This window comes from Protopterus annectens, chromosome 5.part0 (genome assembly GCF_019279795.1).
Source record: "Protopterus annectens isolate FY-2018-M chromosome 5.part0, PAN1.0, whole genome shotgun sequence".
Classification (NCBI taxonomy): domain Eukaryota; kingdom Metazoa; phylum Chordata; order Ceratodontiformes; family Protopteridae; genus Protopterus; species Protopterus annectens.
Window position 1 is genome coordinate 1,780,842,569 of NC_056735.1, and position 16,321 is coordinate 1,780,858,889.

The 16,321-nt window shown below is 38.5% G+C and overlaps 1 protein-coding gene across 2 annotated transcripts in view; it reads right to left on the reverse strand.

Annotated features, from left to right (window-relative positions):
* Positions 1-16,321, reverse strand: part of RUBCNL (rubicon like autophagy enhancer) — a 1,197,353-nt gene that overhangs the window by 457,940 nt on the left and 723,092 nt on the right. For both annotated transcript variants that reach the window (XM_044071584.1, XM_044071583.1), the window contains exon 6: positions 6,754-6,852. In XM_044071584.1, the coding sequence (XP_043927519.1) occupies positions 6,754-6,852 (99 nt within the window). The remainder of the gene's footprint in view (positions 1-6,753; positions 6,853-16,321) is intronic.

Here is a 16,321-nt window from a genome sequence, read left to right on the forward strand (position 1 = left end):
AGAAAATGGAAGTCAAAGTCTACACCAATGTACTTCAGATACTGAATATTATAAAATAGCTAAAAGAACTGAAAGAGGGATCTTTAGAAAAGAGAAGGGAGAAAATTACATAGAAGTAAATGGAAATTGTGAGAACAATACATGCAGAATAATGTTCAGGAGGAGGAGTAATGAGGTTTAAGGGAAGGCAAGAATTCGGCAATTTTTTGTAATGTTGGACTGAAGACAGTAGCAAAGAAAATACATGCGATGTATATTGTATATAAATGGAAAAATATTAAAATGGTTTGTTTTCTTTTCTGTTAATTTATGTTTGCTTTTGTCTTAAGTGATAATTTAATAAAAATGTTTAAAAAAAGGAGATGGACAATGCTATAATAATGAGGTCCCAGTTGCTACTGCTGTCAATATAGATTTTAAGACTGATTGCATTTCAGCATGTAATGGCATTCTCCTCAATATGCGCTAGACATAATATCTCAGTATCTTAGAGTGGATGAGGTAATTCATGAGTTCAAAGGTAAGGCACTGCTGTCTCCTCAGAAATGAGGTGGCACAAGACCAAAAGCAAAGACAGTCCCTTAAGCCAAGCAGGAAACCCAGGTGTAAGCTCATCATAATTTCTTTAGTCATGAACTTCTACCCCTTCAAAATGAGCAAAGCGTTTCATTTATTTTTTTATTTATTCATTGAATTTGTTAACCAAGGCAGAGCATTGATCACAAAGGACCGATTTCAGTGTAAGCCCTGGAAGCTTTATTAACAGAGTACAGGTAGAGGTACTGTACTTGAGAAATGCATGAACTAGTGAGGTTAGGAGGGAAACAATAATATTTCTAGACCAACTGAACATGCCCCTGAAAATTATATGAGCTATGCAGAAAGTCTTCCTTAGTAGCCTGACAACATACTGATCAAAGAAACGATTTATATAACAAATAACCAGGTTACCAGTACCACACAACACAACACTAAACAACGCACACACAGCTCAAACCAAACAGACTGACGTACATATGCTAAGGCTCTTAAAGTAACCTACCTTAACCACAAAGGTCTCTTAAATGCAACCTAAGAAACTTCACAAATACGCATTACAGACAGCACCGACCATGAAAGATAAATCTGAGTCATACTTAGTTTAAAAGCCAATAAGACAAACCTTCACACAATCCAATAACTTAGTCACAGGTAACTCCATAGTGAGACACACTGATGAACCACTTCCCAAGCTGTACAAACAGAGAATCACAGTCAGTTGCCTATCAAGCACCAGGATTCACCACATCATGCAAGCAATCAAGTACACACATGATATTCGTGGGTGTAAATGACTTGAAATGTACCTCCCTGAATTATATGAAAAGAGACGTGGAGATTTCAGAATATGTGTCTCAGGGTGGTATGAACCAAGCCTTCATGAAGAATAATGCTGCAAAACAAACAAAAATGTTACTGATATCAACAACTGGCTTCACTTCTGCTGTCACTGAAAGGCTGTATAATATACATCAGCCTGGGAGGAGACAGTCACAACTGTTTTGTCAAAGATGGCCTACACTTCTCCTCCAATGGTTTTGTATATTTGCTAAATTCTTGTACACCACCATAGGGCCTTTTTAGGCATTGTTATTGTTCTACAGCTTCCAACATGACTAAACAGAATCCGGATAATATTTATGCATCGCTACTTATTACTGGGAACTTTAACAAAACACAAATTATATCAGTATGGAATCAGATTATCTGACTGCGGTACTTTTCATAGATCCAGGTAAAGTATTTCACTCAGTCACCACTTTCTATAAATAAATACTTTGAATTTTTGATGACCCGGTGAACAAAAATAGATGAGTACTAGTTCAGGATAAACTTTTCTCTGGTATTCACCTTCTGCATAGGTATCCCATGAGACTCAATTCTCAGTCAACCACTATCCACAATCTTTATTAATACCATTTGGCCACTATTTATCACTATCCATTGTCTGCTGACACAGACAATGAATACTGCAAAAACAGCGTATACCAATGACCAACAGAAACTACTGAATAACCAAATACGCTGTAAAGCACAAATTCCTCAGGAGTCGCTCGTGTTAAAACACAATTTATTCCAACTTTACAGTACCATTCGGTTAAGAGCTTTCATCCACACACTGGTGGACTTCATCAGAACAAATATTTAATACACTTGATTCCTTAAATACCTGCATTTTTGGCACCAACATTTACCAATAAAATTAAACATGTTCATTTAAAGATGTATCTACCTAAAAACTTTAAGTTGACAATTATTAAATACTATTATACAAATTTTAATCAACTTCCCCAATCCATAACACTGTATGAAATAATATTATAATAATTTAAAAATCACTGGTTTAACTAATCCATCTTAATAAAGTGCAAGACATCCAATACTCGACTCAGTTCCATCAATAAAAACATATACCATACATTATATGAATCAATTACTGTTAAAAAAATTTTTTGCAAACAAATTTTTTTTTTTATAAAAAACTAAATCTTAAGTTGTAATATAGGTTTGATAGTTATATAATCATTCAAACCTGGCTCATTTGATGCATCAGTTAATAGCTGCCATTTCACTTCCCTCTGTCCTAAAATAGCCTTATAGTTACCTCCCCTTGACCTGGTGGTAACTTGTTCCACGATGGCAAATTTGAACATATGTGAATCACCATACCTATCTGTATGTCTGTATAAGGCATTACTTTTGTCTTTCCGCCTAATACAATAAAGGTGATCATAAATTCTTAATTTTTAAAATCTCTCTGTTTTTCCTATGTAGAAGCAAGAACATAACATGCACTTAGCTAGATATATAATGTTCTTAGAATTGCAATTTCCATGTTGAAATTTTATTTTGGTTTTGTTGATATTATCTAATGTAACATCTTCAACTTCCCATATAGAACCACACTGACCACAGCTACCACATCATCTTGTGCATTTGTTCTGCTTCTTCACAATATTACTAATACACCCTCTCTCAAACAGAGACTTCAAATTGTACCCCATCTTGTAAACAAATGCTGGACGGTCTCCAACTATTTCACTTATTCCCTTATCAGCCTTAAACACATTCCAATTCCTACTAAGAATTTGTTTAATCTCATGGGCTTGAGAGTTGAATTCCAAAATACAAACCCTTTTTGTATTGAACTTCATTATTACGAGTGCTCTCCTTGTCCTTTCTAAACTCAGTCCCTAAGATAGGTGGATATTTTTTACCTCATTCACCTACCACATATCTACTAACCTCCTCCAACATCTGCATTGGATACCCCCAGACTTAAATAGGGACATAACAAAATATATTTCTTCTTTCATCTCATGGTAACTAGATGTCATTCTTACAGCCCTTATACATTGTCCCTTAATATATTATTCAACATTTTTCTAGAATGATTACTTGAAAATTCCAAACAACTGCTGGAGAAGGTATTTTTCATGTGTATTCATGAATTAAAACCACTAGGGGTACTAGATATAAAGGTATCTAAGTATGCTATACCTTCCAAACTCCAAGAATGGGTGAATTTTAAAAAACTACTAGTCCCATTCAAATATGCTATGAATTCGTTTATCATATCACTTGGACCGTCCCATAAAATAAAAATATTGTCCAAGAATCTTGTATAGTATCTAATGAGTTTGAAGTAATTACACCTAAAGAGATGAGTAGTTTCCCAATCCAACATAACCAGGTTAGCATAAATGGGGGCACAGGCAACGCCCATTGCTACCCCCCTGGTTTGTCTATAATACTCTCCTTCATAACAGATGTAATTATACTCAAATACTATGGACATAAGCTCCATAATCAGACTGACCTGGTCCCAATTCAAGTCCGAGTACTGCCTGATACTATTACAAAATGCTTCCAATCCTAGTACTTTAGGAATACTTAAAAAGAGATCTATTACATCATCAGTAATGTAAATCAGACCTTCCTTCCACAATAATGGAGTAAGATTACTTAAAAATACCCAGGAAACCTTTATTAAATGTGGAATCTTAGCATATATGTGTTTTAACCATTTATCAATGGCAGTATCCAATGGGAAGGTTTTAGAATGACTGCCAGAGACAATAGGTCGGAATGGTGGATCAATAATACTTTTATGAACCTTGGGAATTCCCACTATTGTAGCCATTAAAGGGTGTTCCACCCTTAAAACATTGTATGTATGTCTAGACATATGATTGTCTAACAGATATTCTTCAAGGTACATATCTATTCGTCTGTACCTAATATTTATTTCATTGCTGAACACTGCCTCATAATTCCCAGAATTAAGTAAAATTTCAAACATTTTGTTTGTATAATCCATATTATCAAAAAGCACAACACCCCCCCCCCTTGTCCAGCTTCATAATTCTAATATTAAAATTAGTTCTAACCTGTTCTAATGTTCCAGTTTCTTCCGCAGTCAAATTACTAAAAAATGTTTTATATCTTATACTATTTTGCAACCTATAAATTTCCTTAGTAACTAATTTCTAGTATAAAGCCAAGCTAGGGTGGGTAGGTGGGATGTGAGTACTTTTTTTCTTTAAACCATCATTAATATTTGATGTAATCTTATTCTGAAAAGTGAAAGCTAAGTTAATCTTCCTTAAGAATATTTTTATCTATGTTAGACAATCTACTACCCAAAATTTACCTTTGGGTATATATTGCATACCCTTAGAAAAAGTTAAAAATGGCTTTTGTTTATAACCATATTTGTATAATTATATATCTTGAAGTTGTCTAAACAAAACACTATACCATCAGACGTTGTAATAGTGGATTGATCTAAAGAATCTGTATGTACTAATATCTCGTATCCACTCTCCAATGCTGTCCTGATTTCTGTTCCTGTTCCCATGGTAGTCTGTTCCCTTTCCATCCCCTGTCCTTCTTCCATCCTATTTTCTGCTGTTGTTGTTCCCAATCCCTGTGAAAATGTGGGTTCTTATAACTTGCGTGTTCCCCTTTTTTAGGTCTACTACTTATATCTCTTTCATCACACACAGACAATGTAACTATTTTCAGCTCTAGTTGTTCCTCTTATAATTGAACTTCAACAAAACAACCCGGACTGCCTTAACCATTGGTTCAGTAAAACATAAACCTCCAACAAACTAGGCTCATGATTTTTAGGAATGCCCGCCGTGTTAAGCCAAGTCCAAAAAAATTGGGTTATTCTATCACCTGCTGGGGGGATAACTAGGAACAGTGCATTTTTTGTATTAATTTGTGATTTACTTACCAGAGTAAAGTGCTGACTCCAGAAGGACTGATCTCCAATACTGGATGACTGACTATCCAGCAACATTTTAGAATTATAAAATCTGTAAGCTACATAGTTTAACAAACTTTAGAATGATAATTCCTGTAAATTGTATAGTTTAACAGTGAAAATAGTAATATACAATAAAGAATACATGGTATAAAGTAACTGTGGAAGCATTGTTTTTAGACATTAGATACATCACATTTATATTAGCTATGTTAACATTGATAAAATTGAGTAAATGTTACAAAAATGCATAATATATGAAGGATTTTAAAATCAGATAAATGTAATGACCCTTACGTAAGTGGTTTCTGCTAGCGCTTAATTAAATAACGGTTTAGCAAGGAGGGGGAAGAAACAGACGGAGATTGGTAAGGTGAAGCCTTTTCACGTAATGGCAGCATGGTTATACCATGGTATAACTCTTGATCTCAGTATTACCTGTTCGTTATATAGATAAAATCAAAGACAGTGTTCACTCTGTACTTGCAGCTTACTATAGAGGTGCTGAAACTTGCAAAGGTGCCCTTATGCCCAGTACTGAAGTTGTATTTCCTTTGCTCACAAACACTGAAACCAACAAATCTCTGTAAAAATAATTAGCAGAATTCCAGTATATTCCAGTAAGCTTCATTGCCACCTCCATGCTACATTGCTTTCTTGCAGACTGTTTTAAGATGGACACTGAAGAACACCTATCTAAGACATACTAGGGTTACAATAAGCCACCACCAAATAAACAGTGTCCTTAGTAGCAAGAAAACATTTATTCAAAGCCAGTTGAACGCTCATTCAAACACAAAATAAAACAGACCTTTATAAATAGACTTAGATTTAAGCTTTTTTATTAATTGCAACATATGGAAACATAAAAAATTACAGTATTTTTACATAGACGCTGCACCGACAGAAAATCTTTGTGGAAAATAATTACAGACATGCAGTTTGAACATTAAGAGTTCAAGGATTTTAAAAATTACTCAGAGAAAACTAGTATAGGTCTAAGTTCTGATTCGCAATCACAAATTAACATGTCTTACCTTTTGCATCAACATAAACCAGAAGACTGATTTTATTTGATATAATCTATATTTTCCAAAATAAGAACACAATTTACAGTAAAGCTTTGTGTACTAGTGGCAAGTGGAACAACTGGAAAGTCTTTTACATACATGAGCAAACATAACACTTTTGTGTCCAACTCATCAGACCAAATATGCTGCATTACTGTTCTGCACTACACCTTTGCAGCTTTATAAAATTATGCAAAGACAGACTGTTTGCCTGGGGCAGAATGCCATGGACATGTGATGCCTGCCCTGTCTCCTTTGTTAGAATACAGAGTCAAGCACTGATACTTGCATTATTACTGTACTGAGTGGAAACAGACATCTTGTCAGAACATTATTTATAAACAGCTACTGCAGTTTTGTAGGACTTACCACTCATGTTGATTTCTTTGTCGCAGTCATCTGAACACTGACATTCAAAATCTGTTTCATCTGAAGTTCCAGACATGTTGCATAGTAATGCATGGCAGCCTTAAAAAAACAAAACAAAACAAAAAAAAAACAACATTTTTTACATTTTGTTCATTCTTTGGTAACATGATATGTGGGCTAGTCCAGCAAAACATACTTTCCAGACAGTAAAGTAACAAGAAAATTAATGTTTTCCTAACCATTCAGTCTTACATTTTAGTTAATGCTTTCTTCTTCTGTTATACAATAATTGAGATAGATTATATACATAATTTCATTCACAGAAACATCTATTATATTAATGAGATTCTATCAATATGGGGTAATGTCAAACCACTGCATGATTCCAGTAAACACAGTAGCACATTGTAATGACAGCAGGTCTGGGTACAGCTTTGCAATGTATATATGCACATATTTGTAAATGTGCTTGTACCATATCTCTCAACTTCTTTGCTCAGGAATTCTAGAAAAAGACAAAAATAATGTGGGAGAAAAGGGTCACATTGGGACAATTTTTAAATATTCTTTTTCTTTCAGATTTTCCCGGTTAGGGGTCGCCACAGCTGATCACCTGTCTGCTCATAATTGGCAGTGGAGTTTTACAGTGTCGAGTTGCCAGCCCAGCACCCAACCTTCCACAGAAGGCACACACATGCACGCACTCATGCCTAGGGTCAATTTAGAGTGTCCAATCCACCTACAGAATTTTTAAATATTATTCTAATTCACTTAAAAAGTTAATAAAACAACAGCTTTTGCATCAGTCAGAATTTTCTGAACTCTAAGACTTACAAAACTTTAATTTCTAGGTTTACTGAATGACTGTATTCGTCAGTGATATACCAGAAAATGAAAACATTTTACAAGGAACAGTGTATGTAATACTGTAGGGTGTTCCACTCCACTTCCCCTTCCCAACCTACCATTAGTGAAGTCCCAGCCCTGTGGGACAGTACTAGGGACACTCAAGGAAAAAAATGGTGCAATGGGCAATTGGTGCTCAAGGACATTCTGCAAAATTCTCAACATCTGAAAGGTAAGTATTTCCTTTAAGAATGCTTAGTACCCATAATGCATATTGTTTTCAGCTCACTTTTTAACAAGAAGGTGTGATGGTTAATTGTTTTCCCCGTGCTGCCATTTTGAGTAGAGCTAAAGCTGCATCATAACCTTAAACATCTAGTGTCATTACTGAACATCATACTTCTGAGTATATCATCATGAACTGAATGCATGATATGGAGTCAGTCCATAGGGATATTTTTTATTTAAAAACACTAAGCCAAAATGGAAAATTTCCATTCAGAGTCAGAAACTGCCAAACAACCGAGCAGATACATCAGAGCTCAGATAAGATTTTTTACAGAAAAGTTGGTTAAATCATTTACTGATTTTCTGACAAAAAGCCCAAACTAACTTCAAATTAATTGCAAATAAAATTTCACCCCCTCAGAACAATTAAACTTTGTGAAACCATTTTTCTGGTCATTAATGAAGGCAGACGCTCACATGCTTTTGAACAACAATGAAGCTTAACAAGGAAAGTGAATAAATATAAGTTTATTGTTTACTTTATGCCATGTGAAAAAAGTGGAAGCCTGAGGGGTGGCCACAGTGGTGCAGCGGTTAGTGTTGCCATCTCACAGCAAGAGGTTCTCCGGTTCAATCCTCAGTTGGGGTGATTTCTGTGCGGAGTCTGCATGTTCTCCCTGTGGTCGCGTGGGTTTTCTCTGGGTGCTCTGGTTTCCTCCCACATCCCAAAGACATGCTGTAGGTAGATTGGACACTCTAAATTGACCTTAGGTGTGCATGTGTGCGCCTTCTGTCGAAGGTTGGGCGCTGGACTGGCAACTCGACACTGTAAAACTCCACTGCCAATCATGAGCGGACAGGTGATCCGCTGTGGCGACCCTAACCAGGAAAAGCCGAAAGAAGAAGAAGAATTTCTTATTTTCTGAGGGGTAAGGTATCATACATGACTCAGTAGTAAATTAAGTAAGATGTATAAACAGTTTGTGCTAAAACAAAATGTTAATCATGAAAAGGCATGTTTTCACAGATGTATTCAAGCTAAGGGAGAGTAGGTGGAAATGTTGTCATAGTATGGGTTTAACTAGACATGTGAAGAAGAACAAATCAGTGACAGAATAGTAGTCATGTGTCTCAAACAATACAGCAGGGAGTGAATTTAAATTTGGAAACAGCAAGACTTATTACTATGGAGACTGAAATAATGTGTGTCTGGTAAAAATGCAAAGAAAATGGCAAATTCAGTAACAAGTATGATTCTGGTTAAAGTAAGTATGCGCACAAGAAGCAGAATGAAACGAGTTTGGAAAATGCGTCTCTTATAAATGTTCACATACTGTTCACATCAGTGTGCTGCATATGACAGAAGGTTTAAGAAATACAACAGGATGGGAAATTTTGCTGTGTTGTATAAAACTAAGCAAATAAAACAAGTAACCACTGAGAATAAAACTGAGAAAAATCACAGAAAGCACTTTTTTATAAGTTCATAGTCTGCTATGCCAAACAGTGAATGAGACTAGTACATGGAACCCCAGAAAGGTTTCAAATAGATGCAGGGGCTGATGTTATTAAAATAGTACATGGCACTTAGAGAAACATCTCAAATTTTTAGCAGCTGGTGAAGCAGAAATTTAAATACATAGCCATGAAGGCAAATTCAAGTATGGTGGAAGATTTCTAGCAATGAATGAGTGGAACAGGAACAAATTATGTGTTTTGGATCTCTGTACTAGAAAGTGCAAATTTAAATAATCTGGTCATCAGAACTGTGACATGCGTAAATAAAATCAAAGTGGGTGTATGTTAGGAAAAGTTGGTCTGCTTAACTGTGGGCGATTAAAGCTAAAGTTGAAGTCGGATATTGTTCCACATCTCTTGACCACACTCAAAAGAGTACCATTTCCAATATTCTCTAAAGTAGAGGCGGAGCTCAAATGGATGACCATCATAGGTGTGACTGTAAGTTAACCTACTGACTGGTCTGCCCCAGTGGTGCCATTCAATAAAATAACGCTGATGTGAGAATATGTGCCGATTTAAAATATTAAATGATGCTGTAGTGAGGGAAAAGTTCATTCTACCTAAGCTGGAGGATATTTTATCTAACCTGGTTGGTTCCAGAGTGTTCTTCACAATAAGCATTTCAAATGAGTTTTAGCAGATACCTCTAGGCCGATATAAGCAAAAGCCAGCAACGTTTCTCACTCCAGCTAGCCATTTGCTATATTGTCAGAAGCAGAACATGAAATAATCTGTTGAAATAGCAAGAAGGTAGTGAGAGGAAGTTCCTCATTCTGAGTCTTAAAATTCTATGTTCCATGCAGTTCTACCCTGAAAGGGTCTGGCACTCATTCACTGTTAAGACTTTTTTTTCCAAAAAATATCTAATGTAAATAATACTGAATCACATTAATTCACCAGAAGAACCTTTTGAAGAAACAGTTAACCATGCTATGAACTTCCTACTTGAAGTTAACCATAAATGGTTAATAAATGTTCCACGTTGTGCACATTTGTTAACCACTGTGAAAGGGCAGTGTTCCACATTTTGGAGATGGAGAGTTGAGAACTATGACTGGATGGTGTCAATAGTGTTCACACTTGGAATGGAAACTAGTAATATGATACACTTTTAATGAAGTGAGGTAGACATGCATAGACTCCGCTGTTGAACAATTCGTACAAGCTGCTGTTTTAGCTTCCTAAAAATGTTAAAGTAACATGCAAAATATGGTTTTAACACTGATGCTGGTTAGTTCTTTGGAAGGTGTCACACATCTGTTTATAATTAGATATGATGACACTTGGCTCCTTTATTCATACAAGTGTGTGTGTGTGTGTGTGTGTGTGTGTGTGTGTGTGTGTGTGTGTGTGTGTGTGTGTGTGTGTGTGTGTGTGTGTGATGTACATATTGTTTTCAAACCTCAGGAATTAATTTTTGTTTACATCCTCATTCTTTTGAAAAGTTATGTTGAAACCAATGTGTTTTGTTTTTCAGCTGCTGCACTGTAAAATGTGTAGGACGTAGAAGTGTACTTGTGCCATATACAACAGATGTCTGCTGAGTTTGTTACTGGGATTATGTTTAATGTCAGAATTTGTTCATTTCTATCATGTTACTTCAATAACTTCCTAACCTGTACTTCTGTGTCTTTTCTGCTTAAATGAAGCAACACGAAATGGTATGTTTGCATGACACATACCATTTGATGCATAAAGGAAATTTCCTTCCTTTTAAAAAGCATGTCATACCTGTAAGAATTTTTTGTTCTTTATTTAAGAAAGTGTGTACTGTTTACAGTTTGTATAGTTTCTCACCCCACTCCATTCTTGATGCTGTTTTTCATTCTAAGCTTGGTATATCAGTAATTATACCATGACCCCCCCAAAACGTGCACGCTGATTGGCCAGCGTGCCCGTTGTAAATCGAGTTATACTAATGGAAAAAGGTCCGTCGCCAGACTTTTTCCATTAGTATAACTCGTTTTTTTAAAACACTGTCTCGCTATGTTAAATGGGTTTAACATAGTGAGACAGCTTTAAAATAAGCAACGGAGATCTCCGTTGCTTATTTTAAAGCTGTCTCACTATGTTAAACCCATTTAACATAGCGAGACAGTGTTTTAAAAAAAAGCAACGGAGAAAGCAAGATCTCCGTTGCTTTTTTTTAGTGTCTCGCTATGTTAAATGAGTTTAACATAGCAAGACAATTTTAAAATAAGCAACGGAGATGTCCGTTGCTTATTTTAAAACTGTCTCGCTATGTTAAACTCATTGCTTTTGCCCACAGCTCTGATGTACTGCGCAGGCGCGCAGTACATCAGAAACTGCCGTGGATGCCAGACATCTGCGGAAGGGCAGTAAACAGGCATCGACCTCTCACACATAGGTTTATAGGTTCATAGGTGTGTACTAGGCTAATGGCCCTGGGGACTTTACAAGCCTAGCCATAGGATTACCCTGGCATATTGCCACCCGACCTTAGTTCCCAGTGCCTCTGTTGAGTAAAGCCACTGGTGTTATCTCTGGGGTGAATTTTCTGTTTCCCATCCAGTCATCAAGATTTCTCTTGAAGAGGGTCAGCGAGGTGTTCTGCTTGACATGTACGGGAAGTCTGTTCCATAGCATGGGCAGTCTCTGAGTTATGAACCTGTCCCTCCAGCATGTTCTGTTAATTGTGGTAATGAGGTTGAGGTCTCTGGAGCATGTGGTGCGGAGGGATTGGGATTTCTTTAGCGGTAGCATTTCTAACAGAGCTGGGTCAGACATGGCATTGTAAGTCAAGCAGAGATCGCCTCTAAGTAGGTGATATGAGACAGAGAATAGCTGGAGTTTTTTGAGTTTGTCCATCTAGGACAAGTGTTTAAGGCCTAGGATCCTCTTTGTGAGGTACTTTTGTGGCCTCTCCAGTTGTTGCAGGTGTCTAGTGAGGTACATGCCAAATGGGGCATTGTACTCGATGACTGGCCTAATGAGGGAAGAGTAGAGGGAGACAATGACTTCTTTCTTCCTGGATGCAAAACCCTTAGTAATGAGATGTGCCACATAAAAGGACTTTCTGACCACAGTGGCAATGTGGTGATCAAAAGAGAGCTTGTTGTCAACCTGAGTTCCCAAGATCTCTTATAATATCTTCTGTGTTCAGTGGGCTACCATCAATATGGTAATTCACGGGAACCAGGTTTTTCCCAAAAGGGATGACAACACATTTTTTGGCATTGAGCTTAAGCCCATGGTTCTGACATTAGTCATTGGTCACGGTGAGGCCATTCTGTAGGATGTCAACACACCTTGGGGAGTTAATAAAAGCTTCCAACTTGCAATCATCTGTGAACATTGCCAGCCGGAGTCCCTTCATGTTGGCCTGGACTTCAGAGAAGTAGATACCAAACAGGAGAGGACCCAGGACTGAACCATGTGGGACTCCACTCGTGACTAACTGGCAGTCTGATTTGGAGTCAGCTACTTTCACACTGTGGGTTCTATCTGTGAGTGAGTTTGCAACCCACCTAGTGATATAGGAGTTGATGCCAAGCTTAGTGAGTTTTTCTATGATTCCTGAGTGCGGAATGGTATCAAACACCTTGGCCAGATCAAGGTAGGCTGTATGAACCACCTTGCCTTCATCCATAGCTCTGGTGACTGACTCAAACAAGTCGACCAAGTTGAGCAGGCATGATCTACACTTCGCAAAACCAAACTGTGTGGGATACAGCGTTTGAAGATTCCCTATATCTTTGTTTATTAGATCCATGATGATGCGTTCCATAGCTTTGCATATCAGACTCATTAGGCTAATGGTGCGATAGTTCCCAGGGTCTGTATTCGCTCCTCCTTTGTGGAGAGAGGTAACTATGGCAGTGCACCATTCGGCAGGGACAAAGCCTGAGGTGAGGCTGTGACTGAATAGAGCACACAGGTGAGGTGCCAGTTCACTCTGTAGTTCATGTAGAACACAACCAGGGATATTGTCATGTCCCATAGAAGCTGTATTCTTGGCCTTGGACAGTGCTGTTTTAACCTGTGCAGCAGTAATACTGGGTGCCTGGCAATCTACTGGTATTGTGATTGGTCCTTTGGAAGGGAAGAGGGGGTATAGTTGGCAATGAATCTGTTGGCTAGTATACTGGCAAAATCTGTTGGCTCGGTATAGGAGGTACCATTGTGCAGTAGCTCAGAGCATATCTGGGTATTGCCGTGGAGATTCTTTGCATAACTATAGAAGGTCTTGTGGTTCTGTTTACTATCTGCTGCAATTCTGTTTTCATACCTAGCTTTAAAGAATTTGATGAGGGATCTCAACTTTTTGTTGAGGCAGACAAGGGAGTTTTTCTAGTCTTGGGACTTCACCTTATTCCGCATCAGTTTCCCCCTTCTCTTGCACAGTTTTTTATGGCAGGGGACCACCAGATTGGCTCCCTTTTTTTGGAGGAGAGTGTCTTGGTTCTATTGGGTATGGCGAGATCCATGCATTTGTGTACGTGTTAGTACAGTGCACTGGTGTATGATTCTGCAGTCACGCAACTATTCTCCATTTGCATGGGTGCAGTGAAGTTAGCCACCTCTGTTTTTGGGATCCCAAAGTTAGTTTTGGAGAAGTTTTCATGGTGGTTCCCTTTGCTGGGGGCGTGGGAGGGATGTGGATTTTCAAGGTGATTAGTTTGTGGTCAGATCTAACCAGAGAGGAGCTAACTATTAGTGTAGAGCAACAGTCGCCCATGTTAGTAATGACCAGGTCAAGGATGTTGCTACCTCTAGTCTGGTAAGAACAAGCTGGACCAGGGCACTGGAATTAATGAGCTCCTGGAAATGCTGGGCAAGTGTATTGGTACATAAGTAGTTTACCCAGTTAATGGAGGGGTAGTTGAAGTCACCTAGTAAGACAGTGTTAGGTTGGATCCTAATATTCTCCAGGGTGCTTAGGAACATGAAGTGTAAGTCTTGGGACATGGTTGGGAACCTATAGCAGGCTATGACCTGAATCGCTGTCTTACCCAATGTTAGCTGCACCTGAAGTATCTCTGATGCATTATGTTGGGCTACCAGTCTGGAGGTGTGCACAACCTTTATGACTATGGAGACACCACCGCCTTTGGAGCTTCGGTCTAAGTTATGGGGCCGAAAGGTGTGGAATGAGTTACAGCCTGGTAGTACAGGGGTCTTTCTGCTGCCTTGAACCAGGTCTCTGTTACAGCACAAATGTCAATGTTCTCCATTTTAAGGAGTGCCTTAAGTGAGTGCATTTTGAGATTTAGACTTCTAGCATTAAGCAACATGGCCCTCACATTGCATTTGTTTGTAGCTGTTACGATGGTAATTTGGTCTTTGGAATACCACCTAAAAAAAGGCACTTTAGGGGTGGCAAGAGCCTTGGCCGGTATCCAGAAGCCCAGGGGTGATAGATGCAGGCCATCTCTGGCAAAAGCAGCAAGGTCTGTCAATCATGTCATCCCAGGCAGACAGATACTGGATCCCCTTAGAATGACACCAGAAACTTAGCAAATTGTTGAAATCAATCATTTTCTGCTTGTACTGTGGTATCATTCTGGGTGATGGTAGGATGCTGCACAGGGCTAGGGTCATAACCTCCTGGGCTACATAATCCGAGACCTCCATGTCTCTTTTCATGTAGTCCAGGGAGGTACATCTCAGGTCATTCACACCCACATGTACAATGACAGAGTCATATTTGTACCGGATGTTGAGTGACCTGAGTGCATGAATTATGTGTCAGATCCTGGCACCTGACAGGCAGCTGCCCATTACTTTCTCCTTATTCAACCTAGTGAGTGGGACATCAGTGTGTCTCACTATTGAGTCACCTATGACTAGTGTGTTGGGCATGATGTTTTGCCTTAGGGGATTTGGTTGAGTGGCACACTGTTTAGGAGATTTATGTGTCTCATGATTAGTGTTGTGTTGTGGTGGTCGAGTGCATTTCTGCCTTGGAGGTATCTGCGACTTGGGTAGATTTTTATTGACAGCCTCTGCAAAGGTGGGTGTGTGGTTTGTGTTTTTATGTGAAGGCAGTGCTAGTGTGTGTGCCGGAGGGCTATGTGTTCCATGTGGTGTGGTGCAAGTGTTGATCTTCTCCTCTAAACCAGCTATTCCAATCTTGGCTGTAGAGTGCGTGGCTTACGATTTGGATATATAAGTGCATCTGTCACAAGTCTGAGTGTTGGAAGGTAAGAAGAGAGGGTTGTCGGTGTACATGAGGATGTTGCTACATTGCCTCAGAATGCCGAAGTTCATCAAGTTAATAGGAGAAAGTATAGCCAACTGACCTTTAGACATGCCTGTCGGGGTGGGCACTGATAATAAGTACTAGATCTGTTTCCTTGTAGAACGTTTAGTGCTGGTAGCACTTGTGTGCTACAATAATTGCTACAAGAAGTCTGGTAAAGTGCTAGACTAATAAGCTGGTATAAGTACAGAAAAGGAGAGAACTAGTAGAACTAAAAAAAATTGAAGTGCAGGCTCTGGCACCACTCAGAAGCTTGCAAACAGTCCTGGTTATAGCAAATCTTTATCTGGACTAGACTAGTTACAGGAAAGGTGGTAAATTAGAGCAAATGCAGGCTTTTAAACTGGAAATTTTAGAGAGAGATGGAAAAACTGCCCAAACGGCCAATAAACTACAATTTCTGGGTCAGGAACCACTCCTCTTGTGGTAGATAGGCTACCTAGTGCTTACCACTCCCACAGATAAGCTAGAAGGCTTCCCTCCAACACAAAAAGGCTTCGGGGGCTCAGAAACTTACAGTCTTGGACACAGCAAATCTGTATCTGGAATAGACTAGTTACAGGAAAGTGGAGAAACAACTACAAACACAGGCTTTTAAGCGAGAAAGTTGAAATAGATGGAAGAAACTGCCCAAAAGGCCAATAAACCACAAATCTGGGCCATAAACAGCTCCTCTTGTGGTAGATAGGCTACCTAGTGCTTACCACTCCCACTGATAAGCTAGAAGGCTTCCCTCCAACACAGAAAGGC